Source organism: Ranitomeya imitator, chromosome 9 (genome assembly GCF_032444005.1).
Source record: "Ranitomeya imitator isolate aRanImi1 chromosome 9, aRanImi1.pri, whole genome shotgun sequence".
In the NCBI taxonomy this organism is placed as follows: domain Eukaryota; kingdom Metazoa; phylum Chordata; class Amphibia; order Anura; family Dendrobatidae; genus Ranitomeya; species Ranitomeya imitator.
In genome coordinates this window covers 93,589,717-93,604,700 of record NC_091290.1, presented here as the reverse complement: position 1 = coordinate 93,604,700, position 14,984 = coordinate 93,589,717, and the positions used below count along the sequence as shown (strand labels likewise).

Genomic DNA, 14,984 nt, shown 5'->3' with positions numbered 1-14,984 from the left:
GGCGGGAAGTATCGGAATTCGGTATCGGAATTCCGATACCGCAAATATCGGCCGATACCCGATACTTGCGGTATCGGAATGCTCAACACTAGTTATAAGGGTTAAAATTTGACCAGCAATTTCTCATTTTTACAACACCATTTTTTTTTAGGGACCACATCACATTTGAAGTCATTTTGAGGGGTCTATATGATAGAAAATAATGAAGTGTGACACCATTCTAAAAACTACACCCCTCAAGGTTCTCAAAACCACATTCAAGAAGTTTATTAACCCTTTACGTGCTTCACAGGAACTGAAAAAATGTGGAAGGAAAAAATGAACATTTCACTTTTTTTTGCAAACATCTTAATTCAGAACCATTTTTCTTATTTTCACATGTGTAAAAACAGAAATGTAACCATAAATTTTGTTATGCAATTTCTCCTGAATACGCCAATACCCTATATGTGGGGGTAAACCACTTTTTGGGCGCACCGCAGAACTTAGAAGTGAAGGAGCGCCGCTTGACTTTTTCAATGCAGAATTGGCTGGAATTGAGATCGGACGCCATGTCACGTTTAGAGAGCCCCTGATGTGCCTAAACAGTGGAAACTCCCTACAAGTGACAAGTGACAAGTGACAAGTGACAACTTATCTAGATGTGTGGTGAGCACTTTGAACCCCCAAGTGCTTCACAGAAGTTTATAACGTAGAGCCGTGCAAAATAAAAAATCGCTTTTGTTTACACAAAAATGATCTTTTCGCCCACAAATTCTTATTTTCACAAGGGTAACAGGAGAAATTAGACCACAAAAGTTGTTGTGCGATTTCTTCTGAATACGCCGATACCCCATATGTGAGGGTGAACCACTGTGTGGGCGCACCGCAGAGCTTGGAAGAGAAGGAGTGCCGTTTTACTTTTTCAATGTAGAATTGGCTGGAATTGAGATTGGACGCCATGTCGCGTTTGGAGAGCCCCTGATGTGCCTAAACAGTAGAAATCCCCCACAAGTGACCCCATTTTGGAAACTAGACCCCCCATGGAACTTATCTAGATGTGTGGTGAGAACTTTGAATGCCCAAGTGCTTCACAGAAGTTTATAATGCAGAGTCGTGAAAATAAAAAATATTTTTTTTTCCACAAAAAAGATTTTTTAGCCCCCAAGTTTTTATTTTCACAAGGGTAACAAGAGAAATTGGACCCCAAAAGTTGTTGTACAATTTGTCCTGAGTATGCTGGTACCCCATATGTGGGGGTAAACCACTGTTTGGGCGCACGGCAGAGCTCGGAAGGAAGGAGCGCCGTTTTGGAATGCAGACTTTGATAGAATGGTCTGCGGGCATTATGTTGCATTTGCAGAGCCCCTGATGTACCTAACCAGTAGAAACCCTCCACAAGTGACCCCATTTTGGAAACTAGACCCCCCAAGGAACTTATCTAGATGTGTGGTGAGAACTTTGAATGCCCAAGTGCTTCACAGAAGTTTAGAATGCAGAGTCGTGAAAATAAAAAATATTTTTTTTCCACAAAAAAGATATTGTAGCCCCCAAGTTTTTATTTTCACAAGGGTAACAGGAGAAATTGGACCACTAAAGTTGTTGTACAATTTATCATGAGTATGCTGATGCCCCATATGTGGGGGTAAACCACTGTTTGGGCGCACGGCAGAGCTCGGAAGGAAGGAGCGCCGTTTTGGAATGCAGACTTAGATAGAATGATCTGTGGGCGTTATGTTGCGTTTGCAGAGCCCCTGATGTACCTAAACAGTAGTAACCCCCCACAAGTGACCCTGTTTTGGAAACTAGACCCCCCAAGGAACTTATATAGATGTGTGGTGAGAACTTTGAATGCCCAAGTGCTTCACAGAAGTTTATAATGCAGAGTCATAAAAAAATATATATATATATTTTTCCACAAAAAGGATTTTGTAGCCCCCAAGTTTTTATTTTCACAAGGGTAACAAGAGAAATTGGACCCCAGAAGTTGTCCAATTTATCCCGAGTACGCTGATGCCCCATATGTGGGGGTAACCCACTGTTTGGGCGCAGGGCAGAGCTCAGAAGTGAGGGAGCACCATTTGACTTTTTGAGCGCAAAATTGGCTGTTGTGTTTGGAGACCCCCTGATGTACCTAAACAGTGGAAACCCCCCAATTCTAGCTCCAACCCTAACCCAAACACACCCCTAACCCTAATCCCAACCTGATCCACAATCCTAATCACTAACCCTAACCATAATCACAACCCTTACCCCAAAACAACCCTAATGTCAACCCTAACCATAACCCTAATCAAAACCCTAAATCCAACACACCCCTAATCCTAATCTCAACCCTAACCTCAAACCTAACCCTAATCCCAATACACCCCTAATCACAACCCTAACCTTAACTCTAATCCCAAACCTAACCCTAATCCCAAGCGTAACCCTAATGCCAACCCTAACCCTAATACCAACCCTAATCCAAACCCTAACCCTAATCCCAACCCTAGCCCTAACTTTAGCCCCAACCCTAGCCCTAACTTTAGCCCCAACCCTAACCCTAGCCCTAAGGCTACTTTCACACTTGCGTCGTTTGGCATCCATCGCAATCCGTCATTTTGGACAAGAAACGGATCCTGCAAATGTGCCCGCAGGATGCGTTTTTTGCCCATAGACTTGTATTGCCGATGGATCGTGACGGATGGCCACACGTCGCGTCCGTCGTGCACTGGATCAGTGTTTTGGCGGACCGTCAGCAAAAAAAAACGTTCAATGTAACGTTTTTTTGTACGTCGCATCCGCCATTTCTGACCGCGCATGCGTGGCCGTAACTGCGCCCCCTCCTCCCCAGGACATAGATTGGGCAGCGGATGCGTTGAAAAACTACATCCGCTGCCCACGTTGTGCACAATTTTCACAACATGCGTCGGTATGTCGGGCCGATGCATTGCGACGGCCCCGTACCGACGTAAGTGTGAAAGAAGCCTAACCCTAAATTTAGCGCCCCTAACCCTAGCCCTACCCCTAACCCTACCCCTAACCCTACCTCTAACCCTACCCCTAACCCTAACCCTAGCCCTAACCCTACCCCTAACCCTAACCCTAATTTTAGCCCCAACTGCTCTTCTCCTGCCGGTCGGCAGATGGAGACAGATGGCGGGCGCACTGCGCATGCGCCCGCCATTTTCTTTTCCCCAGAAGACGCCGGCGGACAGGAGGAGCAGCAGGAGGACCCAGGGACACCGGTAAGTATGATAGGGTCCCCGAATCCCCCTATTTCTCTGTCCTCTGATGTGCGATCACATCAGAGGACAGAGAATTACACTTAGCTTTTTTTTTTTTTTTTTTTTTTGCGGTCGCCGGTAAACAGTTAATTACCGGCGATCGCAAAACAGGGGTCGGTAAAACCGACCCCGATCATGCTCTTTGGGGTCTCGGCTACTCCCGGTAGCCGAGACCCCAAAGATTCAACCGGGGCCGGCCGGCGGGCGCACGGCGCATGCGCCCGCCATTTTGAAGATGGCGGCGCCCACCGGGAGCCACGAGGAGCATCGGGGGAGACAGGTGAGTATTGGGGGGCTACCTGGGACCACTTTTCTGCCCTTTTCTCTGTCCTCTGATGTGCAATCACATCGGAGGACAGAGAAATTAAAAAGAAATCGCGTTTTGTTTTTTTTGCGATCACCGGTAAACGGTTAATTACCGGCGATCGCAAAAGCGGGGTGGGTAAAAACCCCCCCGAATCATGTTCTCTGGGGTCTCGGCTACCCCCGGCAGCCGAGACCCCGGAGAAAATCGGCCTCTGGGGGGCGCTATGGACTTTTTCCACAGCGCTGTTAATTAACGGCGCTGTGGTTTAAGTACCCTTAGCGGCCGCCGTTAAAAGGCGTATCGGCGGTCGCTAAGGGGTTAATTATACATCTCTACCAGAAACAAGTAATCTGCAATTTTCTGTTATTTGGGGTTTACTCACCAGAAGCCCCCGTGATGTCCATAGCTTTAAGGTTTCTTGCTTTTAGAATAGTGATGGTAAGTCTTCCAGCAGTAGGGAGATAGCAGAGGGAGAACATCAAGTCACCAAGGTCAATATTATCCTAATAAACAAAAAAACATATAAACTTTCAATATTTATCCAATTCAAGCTTGGGCCATTTAGCACACTTGGTTTTTTTGTATGTGTGGTTTAAAGAGCTATGAATTTTTCTTTCTCGTTTGGATAGTCAAGCAACTTTGCATCTGTTTTCATGATACATGGTGATTCATTTTTATGAAAATTACAATATCTGGTGATATCAGTGGAAAAGTAAAGAAATTAAACGTATAATTTTTCAATTACTGCATAACCACACAGGACTGGAGATAAGCAAACCTTTCAGAGTGCAGTTCGGTTCTATTCACAGAACGTTTAGACGCTCGCCGAACATGTTCACCGAACAAGTCAACAACCGTACCAGAAACCCATTAACCCCTTTACCCCCAAGGGTGGTTTGCACGTTAATGACCGGGCCAATTTTTACAATTCTGACCACTGTCCCTTTATGAGGTTATAACTCTGGAACGCTTCAATGGATCCTGGTGATTCTGACATTGTTTTCTCGTGACATATTGTACTTCATGACAATGGTAAAAATTATTTGATAGTATCTGCGTTTATTTGTGAAAAAAACGGAAATTTGGCGAAAATTATGAAAATTTCGCAATTTTCCAACTTTGAATTTTTATGCAATTAAATCACAGAGATATGTCACACAAAATACTTAATAAGTAACATTTCCCACATGTCTACTTTACATCAGCACAATTTTGGAACCAAAATTTTTTTTTGTTAGGGAGTTATAAGGGTTAAAAGTTGACCAGCAATTTCTCATTTCTACAACACCATTTTATTTTAGGGACCACATCTCATTTGAAGTCATTTTGAGGGGTCTATATGATAGAAAATACCCAAGTGTGACACCATTCTAAAAACTACACCCCTCAAGGTGCTCAAAACCATATTCAAGAAGTTTATTAACCCTTCTGGTGCTTCACAGGAATTTTTTGAATGTTTAAATAAAAATGAACATTTAACTTTTTTTCACAAAAAATGTAATTCAGCTCCAATTTGTTTTATTTTACCAAGGGTAACAGGAGAAAATGGACCCCAAACATTGTTGTACAATTTGTCCTGAGTATGCCAATACCCCACATGTGGGGGTAAACCACTGTTTGGGCGCATGGCAGAGCTCGGAAGCGAAGGAGTGCCATTTGACTTTTCAATGCAAAATTGACTGGAATTGAGATGGGACGCCATGTTTCGTTTGGAGAGCCCCTGATGTGGCTAAACATTGAAACCCCCCACAAGTGACACCATTTTGGAAAGTAGACCCCCTAAGGAACTTATCTAGAGGTGTGGTGAGCACTTTGACCCAACAAGTGCTTCACAGAAGTTTATAATGTAGAACCGTAAAAATAAAAAATCATATTTTTTCACAAAAATTATCTTTTCGCCCCCAATTTTTTATTTTCCCAAGGGTAAGAGAAGAAATTGGACCCCAAAAGTTGTTGTACAATTTGTCCTGAGTACGCTGATAGCCCATATGTGGGGGTAAACCACTGTTTGGGCGGATGGGAGAGCTCGGAAGGGAAGGAGCGCCGTTTGACTTTTCAATGCAAAATTGACAGGAATTGAGATGGGACGTCATGTTGCGTTTGAAGAGCCACTGATGTGCCTAAACATTGAAACCCCCCACAAGTGACACCATTTTGGAAAGTAGACCCCCTAAGGAACTTATCTAGAGGTGTGGTGAGCACGTTGACCCACCAAGTGCTTCACAGAAGTTTATAATGTAGAACCGTAAAAATAAAAAATCATATTTTTTCACAAAAATTATCTTTTTGCCCCCAATTTTTTATTTTCCCAAGGGTAAGAGAAGAAATTGGACCCCAAAAGTTGTTGTACAATTTGTCCTGAGTACGCGGATACCCCATATGTGGGGGTAAACCACTGTTTGGGTGGATGGGAGAGCTCGGAAGGGAAGGAGCGCCGTTTGACTTTTCAAAGCAAAATTGACAGGAATTGAGATGGGACGCCATGTTGCGTTTGAAGAGCCACTGATGTGCCTAAACATTGAAACCCCCCACAAATGACACCATTTTGGAAAGTAGACCCCCTAAGGAACTTATCTAGAGGTGTGGTGAGCACTTTGACCCACCAAGTGCTTCACAGAAGTTTATAATGCAGAGCCGTAAAAATAAAACAAAATTTTTTTCCCACAAAAATTATTTTTTTAGCCCCCAGTTTTGTATTTTCCTGAGGGTAACAGGAGAAATTGGACCCCAAAATTTGTTGCCCAATTTGTCCTGAGTGCGATGATACACCATATGTGGGGGGAACCACTGTTTGGGCACATGGGAGGGCTCAGAAGGGAAGGAGTGCCATTTGAATGCAGACTTAGATGGAATGGTCTGCAGGTGTCACATTGCGTTTGCAGAGCCCCTAATGTACCTAAACAGTAGAAACCCCCCACAAGTGACACCATTTTGGAAAGTAGACCCCCTTAGGAACTTATCTAGATGTGTGCTGAGCGCTTTGACCCACCAAGGGCTTCACAGAAGTTTATAATGGAGAGCCGTAAAAATAAAACAAAAATTTTTTCCCACAAAAATTATTTTTTAGCCCCCAGTTTTGTATTTTTCCGAGGGTAAAAGGAGAAATTCGACCCCACAATTTGTTGTCCAATTTGTCCTGAGTGCGCTGATACCCCATATGTGGGGGGGAACCACTGTTTGGGCGCATGGGAGGGCTCGGAAGGGAAGGAGCTCCATTTGGAATGAGGACTTAGATGGAATGGTCTGCAGGTGTCACATTGCATTTGCAGAGCCCCTAATGTACCTAAACAGTAGAAACCTCCCACAAGTGACACCATTTTGGAAACTAGACCCCCTAAGGAACTCATCTAGATGTGTTGTGATAGCTTTGAACCCCCAAGTGTTTCACTACAGTTTGTAACGCAGAGCCGTGAAAATTAAAAAAAAAAATCTTTCCCCCCAAAATTATTTTTTAGCCCCCAGTTTTGTATTTTTCCGAGGGTAAGAGGAGAAATTCGACCCCAAAAGTTGTTGTCCAATTTGTCCTGAGTACGCTGATACCCCGTATGTTGGGGGAAACCAACGTTTGAGCGCATGGCAGAGCTCGGAAGGGAAGGAGCGCCATTTGGAATGCAGACTTAGATGGAATGGTCTGCAGACGTCACATTGCGTTTGCAGAACCCCTAATGTACCTAAACAGTACAAACCCCCCACAAGTGACCCCATATTGGAAACTAGACCCCCCAGGGAACTAATCTAGATGTGTTGTGAGAACTTTGAACCCCCAAGTGTTTCACTACAGTTTATAACGCAGAGCCGTGAAAATAAAAAATCTTTTTTTTTCCCACAAAAAATATGTTTTAGCCCCGAGTTTTGTATTTTCCCAAGGGTAGCAGGAGAAATTGGACCCCAAAAGTTGTTGTCCTATTTGTCCTGAGTACGCTGATACCCCATATGTTGGGGTAAACCCCTGTTTGGGCACACGGGAGAGCTCGGAAGGGAAGAAGCACTGTTTTACTTTTTCAACGCAGAATTGGCTGGAATTGAGATCGGACGCCATGTCGCGTTTGGAGAGCCCCTGATGTGCCTAAACAGTGGAAACCCCCCAATTATAACTGAAACCCTAATCCAAACACATCCCTAACCCTAATCCCAACAGTAACCCTAACCACACCTCTAACCCTGACACACCCCTAACCCTAATCCCAACCCTATTCCCAACCGTAAATGTAATTTAAACCCTAACTGTAACTTTAGCCCCAACCCAAACTGTAGCCCTAGCCCTAACCCTAGCCCTAACCCTAATCCTAACCCTAGCCCTAACCCTAGCCCTAACCCTAACCCTAACCCTAGCCCTAACCCTAGCCCTAACCCTAGCCCTAACCCTAGCCCTAACCCTAGCCCTAACCCTAGCCCTAACCCTAGCCCTAATGGGAAAATGGAAATAAATACATTTTTTTAATTTTTCCCTAACTAAGGGGGTGATGAAGGGGGGTTTGATTTACTTTTATAGCGGGTTTTTTAGCGGATTTTTATGATTGGCAGCCGTCACACACTGAAAGACGCTTTTTATTGCAAAAAATATTTTTTGCGTTACCACATTTTGAGAGCTATAATTTTTTTATATTCTGGTCCACAGAGTCATGTGAGGTCTTGGTTTTTGCGGGACGAGTTGATGTTTTTATTGGTAACATTTTCGGGCACGTGACATTTTTTGATCGCTTTTTATTCCGATTTTTGTGAGGCAGAATGACCAAAAAACAGCTATTCATGAATTTCTTTTGGGGGAGGCGTTTATACCGTTCCGCGTTTGGTAAAATTGATGAAGCAGTTTTATTCTTCGGGTCAGTACGATTACAGCGACACCTCATTTATATCATTTTTTTAGGTTTTGGCGCTTTTATACGATAAAAACTATTTTATAGAAAAAATAATTATTTTTGCATCGCTTTATTCTCAGGACTATAACTTTTTTATTTTTTTGCTGATGATGCTGTATGGCAGCTCGTTTTTTGCGGGACAAGATGACGTTTTCAGCGGTACCATGGTTAGTTATATCTGTCTTTTTGATCGCGTGTTATTCCACTTTTTGTTCGGCGGTATGATAATAAAGCGTTGTTTTTTGCCTCGTTTTTTTTTTTTTTTTCTTACGGTGTTTACTGAAGGGGTTAACTAGTGGGCCAGTTTTATAGGTCGGGCCGTTATGGACGCGGCGATACTAAATATGTGTACTTTTATTGTTTTTTTTTATTTATTTAGATAAAGAAATGTATTTATGGGAATAATATTTTTATTTTTTTTTTCATTATTTTGGAATATTTTTTTTTATTTTTTTTTACACATTTGAAATTTTTTTTTTTTACTTTTTTACTTTGTCCCAGGGGGGGACATCACAGATCGGTGATCTGACAGTTTGCACAGCACTCTGTCAGATCACTGATCTGACATGCAGCGCTGCAGCCTTCACAGTGCCTGCTCTGAGCAGGCTCTGTGAAGCCACCTCCCTCCCTGCAGGACCCGGATCCGCGGCCATCTTGGATCCGGGGCTGGAGGGAGCAGGGAGGGAGGTGAGACCCTCGCAGCAACGCGATCACATCGCGTTGCTGCGGGGGGCTCAGGGAAGCCCGCAGGGAGCCCCCTCCCTGCGCGGTGCTTCCCTGTACCGCCGGCACATCGCGATCATCTTTGATCGCGGTGTGCCGGGGGTTAATGTGCCGGGGGCGGTCCGTGACCGCTCCTGGCACATAGTGCCGGATGTCAGCTGCGATAAACAGCTGACACCCGGCCGCGATCGGCGGCGCTCCCCCCGTGAGCGCTGCCGATCGCATATGACGTACTATTGCGTCCTTGGGAAGTAAAGCCCACCTCACATGGACGCAATAGTACGTCTAATGGCAGAAAGGGGTTAAACTCAATGGGAGGCCAAACTGCACCTTAAGGCCGGCGTCACACTCAGCGTACGAAAATATGGTCCGTTATTTATGGCCGTAATACGCAGAAAAGTCCCCCAAATAGTGATCCATATGTCATCCGTAGGCAGCGTGTGTCAGCGTATTTTGCGCATGGCATCCTCCGCATGTAATCCGTATGGCATCCGTACTGCGAGATTTTCTCGCAGGCTTCCAATACGGACATACAATGGATCCATGGGCTCAAATAATCGTAAAAACATATATACTGTATGTATATGTGTATATATATATATATATATATATATATACATATATATATATATATATATATATATATCAGTGAGACGACTGAGGGGCGATCTAATAACCATGTATATAAGGGGACAATACAAATATCTCGCTGAGGATCTGTTTATACCAAGGAAGGTGACGGGCACAAGGGGGCATTCTTTGCGTCTGGAAGAGAGAAGGTTTTTCCACCAACATAGAAGAGGATTCTTTACTGTTAGGGCAGTGAGAATCTGGAATTGCTTGCCTGAGGAGGTGGTGATGGCGAACTCAGTCGAGGGGTTCAAGAGAGGCCCGAATGTCTTCCTGGAGCAGAACAATATTGTATCATACAATTATTAGGTTCTGTAGAATGACATAGATCTGGGGATTTATTATGATGGAATATAGGCTGAACTGGATGGACAAATGTCTTTTTTCGGCCTTACTATGTTACTATATATTAATATATCATACAGCGCTAGAAAGCTTAAAAGCCAGTTATTCAATTGCCGACTTTTCCTATCTCCTTCTCAAACCGGACATGATATGAGACATGGTTTACATACAATAAACCATCTCATATCCCTTTTTTTTTGCGTATTCCACACTACTAATGTTAGTAGTGTGTATGTGCAAAATTTGGGTGCTCTAGCTTTTAAATTAAAAGGTTAAATCGCGGAAAAAATTGGCGTGGGCTCCCGCGCAATTTTCTCCACCAGAGTGGTAAAGCCAGTGACTGAGGGCAGATAATAATAGCCTGGAGAGGGTCCATGGTTATTGCCCCCCCTGGATAAAAACATCTGCCCCCAGCCACCCCAGAAAAGGCACATCTGGAAGATGCGCCTATTCTGGCACTTGGCCACTCTCTTCCCATTCCCGTGTAGAGGTGGGATATGCGGTAATGAAGGGTTAATGTCACCTTGCTATTGTAAGGTGACATTAAGCCAGATTAATAATGGAGATGCGTCAATTATGACACCTATCCATTATTAATCCAATAGTATGAAATGGTTAAAAAACACACACACATTATTACAAAGTATTTTAATGAAATGAATACCCAGGTTGTTGTAATATTTTATTGTACTGGTAATCCACCTGAAGACCCTTGTCACCTGAAACAAATCTAAACAAAACAAACAACAATATTCCATACCTTCCGACGATCAGTCTTGTCCCACGCTGTAACTCCATCTGAAAGGGTTAACTAATTTTACAAGCAGAAGCCTGCTAATGCAGCCGCCCCTGCCTGTAAAAACCCAGCGAATGAATGGAATGTAGGTGAATGAACTGTAGTTACCTCGAGTTGCGGTGATGCACTGTTGTGAATTCTGCTCTTGGGTTCCCTCCGATAATTGTAGGTGGGAATGCAGTTGTCTCTGAGTCACAGTCCTGGCCAGGTGTATCTGATGATTACAATTTGGACTGGGATATTTAGATGTGCTGGATCCTTTAGCCCTTGCCAGTTGTCAATGTTTCTAGTGAAGTGATGGATTACTTTCTGGCTTCTCCTGCCTGCTGCCAAATTCAGCAAAGATAAGTGTTTGGTTCTTTGTATCTGTGCACACTGCTGTGTTCTTGTTTCAGTTTCATTCCCGCTGTGATTGTAGGATTCACTGGAGTTGCAGATTTACGCTCCTACATCTATTTGTTAGATGTAGGAAGTTTTTGTATTTCTGCTGTGGATATTTTTGAAGGGTTTTTTACTGACCGCACAGAACTCTGCTCTATTCTGTCCTATCTAGCTAGTGTGGCCTCCTGTGCTAAATTATGTTTTCTGCCTGTGTATGTTTTTTCCTCTCCGACTCACCACCAATATTTGTGGGGGGCTGTCTATCCTTTGGGGATTTTCTCTGAGGCAAGATAGTATTCCTCTTTCCATCTTTAGGGGTAATTAGTCCTCCGGCTGTGACGAGGTGTCTAGGTTTGTTAGGTACACTCCACGGCTACTTCTAGTTGTGGTGTTAAGTTCAGGATTGCGGTCAGTACAGTGGCCACCATCTCCAGTGAAAGTTCTCATGTTGCTCCAAAGTCACCGGATCATAACAGTACAACTGGCCAACAATGAGTTAAATGCATCTCAGAAGAAGGGAAGGAAGCTCTTGAGCCATTTTTTTTTCTCCACTCTGTTTTGTGTTCTCCTCCCTCTTAAAATCTGGGTGACTGGGGAGTCTTGTGCTAGCATGAATGTTCAGGAGTTAACTTCTCGTGTAGACCAGATTGCTGCTAGGGTGCAAGGTATTTCTGATTATATTATTCGGACTCCTGTTTTAGAGCCGAAGATTCCTACTCCTGATTTGTTTTCTGTTGACAGGTCTAAATTTTTGAGTTTCAAAAACAACTGTAAACTTTTTTTTTTTTCCCTGAGACCTCGATCCTCTGGTGATTCCATTCAGCAGGTAAAGATCGTTATTTCACTGCTGCGTGGCGACTCGCAGGAGTGGGCGTTTTCCCTGGAAATCTGGAAATCCGGCTTTGTTTAATATTGACTCCTTTTTTCAGGCTTTAGGATTATTGTATGATGAACCTAATTCTGTGGATCAAGCTGAGAAGACCTTGTTGGCCCTGTCTCAGGGTCAAGAGGCGGCAGAATTGTATTGTCAGAAATTCAGAAAATGGTCGGTGTTGACTAAATGGAATAATGACGCTTTAGCGGCAATTTTCAGAAGGGGGCTTTCTGAATCCGTTAAAGATGTTATGGTGGGGTTTCCCACGCCCTCCGGTCTGAGTGAATCTGTCTCTGGCCATTCAGATTGACCGACGCCTGCGGGAGCGCAGAACTGTGCGCGCTGTGGCGTTATCTGCAGAGCAAATTCCTGAGCCTATGCAATGTGATAGATTTCTGTCTAGAACGGAACGACAAGGCTTCAGACGTCAAAATAGGTTGTGTTATTATTGTGGCGATGCTTCTCATGTCATTTCTGTCTGCCCTAAGCGGACAAAGAGGATCGCAAGTTCAATTACCATCAGTACTGTACAACCTAAATTTTTGTTATCTGTGTCCTTGATCTGCTCATTGTCATCATTTTCTGTCATGGCGTTTGTGGATTCAGGCGCCGCCTTGAACTTAATGGACTTTGAGTTTGCCAGGCGTTGTGGTTTTCCCTTGCAGCCTTTGCAGAACCCTATTCCTTTAAGGGGCATTGATGCTACACCCTTGGCTAAAAATAAGCCCCAGTTTTGGACACAGGTAACCATGCGCATGTCGCCAGCCCATCAGGAAGATTGTCGATTTCTGGTGTTGCATAACTTGCATGATGTTGTCGTGCTGGGTTTTCCGTGGTTGCAGGTACATAATCCTGTGTTGGACTGGAAATCCATGTCTGTGACTAGTTGGGGTTGTCAGGGGGTTCATAATGATGTTCCTTTGATGTCAATCTCCTCTTCTTCACCTTCTGAAATTCCAGAGTTTTTGTCTGATTTTCAGGATGTATTCGATGAGCCCAAGTCCAGTTTTCTTCCACCGCACAGGGACTGTTATTGTGCTATTGACGTGATTCCAGGCTGTAAGTTTCCTAAGGGTCGACTTTTTAACCTGTCTGTGCCTGAACATACCGCCATACGGAGCTATATTAAGGAGTCTTTGGAGAAAGGGCATATTCGACCATCTTCTTCACCGTTGGGAGCAGGGTTCTTTTTTGTTGCTAAAAAAGATGGTTCCTTGAGACCCTGTATAGATTATCGCCTCTTGAATAAAATCACGGTCAAGTTTCAATACCCTCTACCTTTGCTTACCGATTTGTTTGCTAGGATTAAGGGAGCTAGTTGGTTTACTAAGATTGACCTTCGAGGGGCATATAATCTTGTTCGTATTGGATGGACAAATGTCTTTTTTCGGCCTTACTAACTAACTATGTATTAAGCAGGGTGATGAATGGAAAACTGCGTTTAACACGCCCGAAGGCCATTTTGAATACCTTGTGATGCCATTCGGACTCTCTAATGCTCCATCTGTTTTTCAGTCCTTTATGCATGATATTTTTCGGACTTATCTTGATAAATTCTTGATTATATATTTGGACGATATTTTGATTTTTTTCCGGTGACTGGGAGTCTCATGTGCAACAGGTCAGGATGGTATTTCAGATCCTTCGTGACAATGCCCTGTTTGTGAAGGGGTCTAAGTGTCTCTTTGGGGTGCAGAAAGTCTCTTTTTTGGGCTTTATTTTTTCTCCCTCGTCTATAGAGATGGATCCGATTCAGGTTCAGGCCATTCATGATTGGATTCAGCCCACATCCTTGAAGAGCCTACAGAAATTTTTGGGTTTTGCAAATTTTATCGCTGTTTCATTGCTAATTTTTCTAGCGTGGTTAAACCCTTGACAGATTTGACGAAGAAAGGCGCTGATGTGACGAATTGGTCCTCTGCGGCTGTCTCTGCCTTTCAAGAGCTTAAACATCGATTTACTTCTGCTCCTGTGTTGTGCCAACCGGATGTTTATCTTCCGTTTCAGGTGGAGGTTGACGCTTCTGAGATTGGGGCAGGGGCCGTTTTGTCTCAGAGGGATCCTGTTGGTTCCTTAATGAAACCGTGTGCCTTCTTTTCCCGTAAATTTTTGCCTGCTGAACGCAATTATGATGTCGGCAATCGGGAGTTGTTGGCTATGAAGTGGACGTTTGATTAGTGGCGACATTGGCTTGAGGGAGCTAAGCACCGTATTGTGGTCTTGACCGATCATAAGAATTTGATTTACCTCGAGTCTGCTAGACGGCTGAATCCTAGACAGGCTCGATAGTCCTTGTTTTTTTCCCGTTTTGATTTCGTGGTCTCGTACCTTCCGGGTTCTAAGAATATTAAGGCTGATGCCCTCTCTAGGAGTTTTTTGCCTGATTCTCCTGAGGTCTTGGAGCCGGTCGGTATTTTGAAAGAAGGGGTGGTCCTTTCTGCCATTTCCCCTGATTTACGACGGGTTCTTCAGGAATTTCAAGCTGATAAACCTGACCGTTGTCCTGTGGGGAAATTGTTTGTTCTTGACAGGTGGACTAGTAGAGTGATTTCTGAGGTTCACTATTCTATGTTGGCTGGTCATCCTGGCATTTTTGGTACCAGAGATTTGGTTGGTAGGCCCTTTTGATGGCCTTCGTTGTCACGTGATGTGCGTTCTTTTGTGCAGTCCTGTGGGACTTGTGCGCGGGCTAAGCCTTGTTGTTCCCGTGCTAGTGGGTTGCTTTTGCCATTGCCTATCCCTGAGAGGCCCTGGACGTATATTTCGATGGATTTTATTTCTGATCTTCCGGTCTCCCAGAAGATGTCTGTTATCTGGGTTG

The 14,984-nt window shown here is 44.0% G+C and overlaps 1 protein-coding gene across 2 annotated transcripts in view; it reads right to left on the bottom strand.

Moving 5' to 3' along the window:
• Positions 1-14,984, bottom strand: part of SYT9 (synaptotagmin 9) — a 2,320,100-nt gene that overhangs the window by 927,085 nt on the left and 1,378,031 nt on the right. For both annotated transcript variants that reach the window (XM_069740039.1, XM_069740040.1), the window contains exon 4: positions 3,938-4,058. In XM_069740039.1, the coding sequence (XP_069596140.1) occupies positions 3,938-4,058 (121 nt within the window). The remainder of the gene's footprint in view (positions 1-3,937; positions 4,059-14,984) is intronic.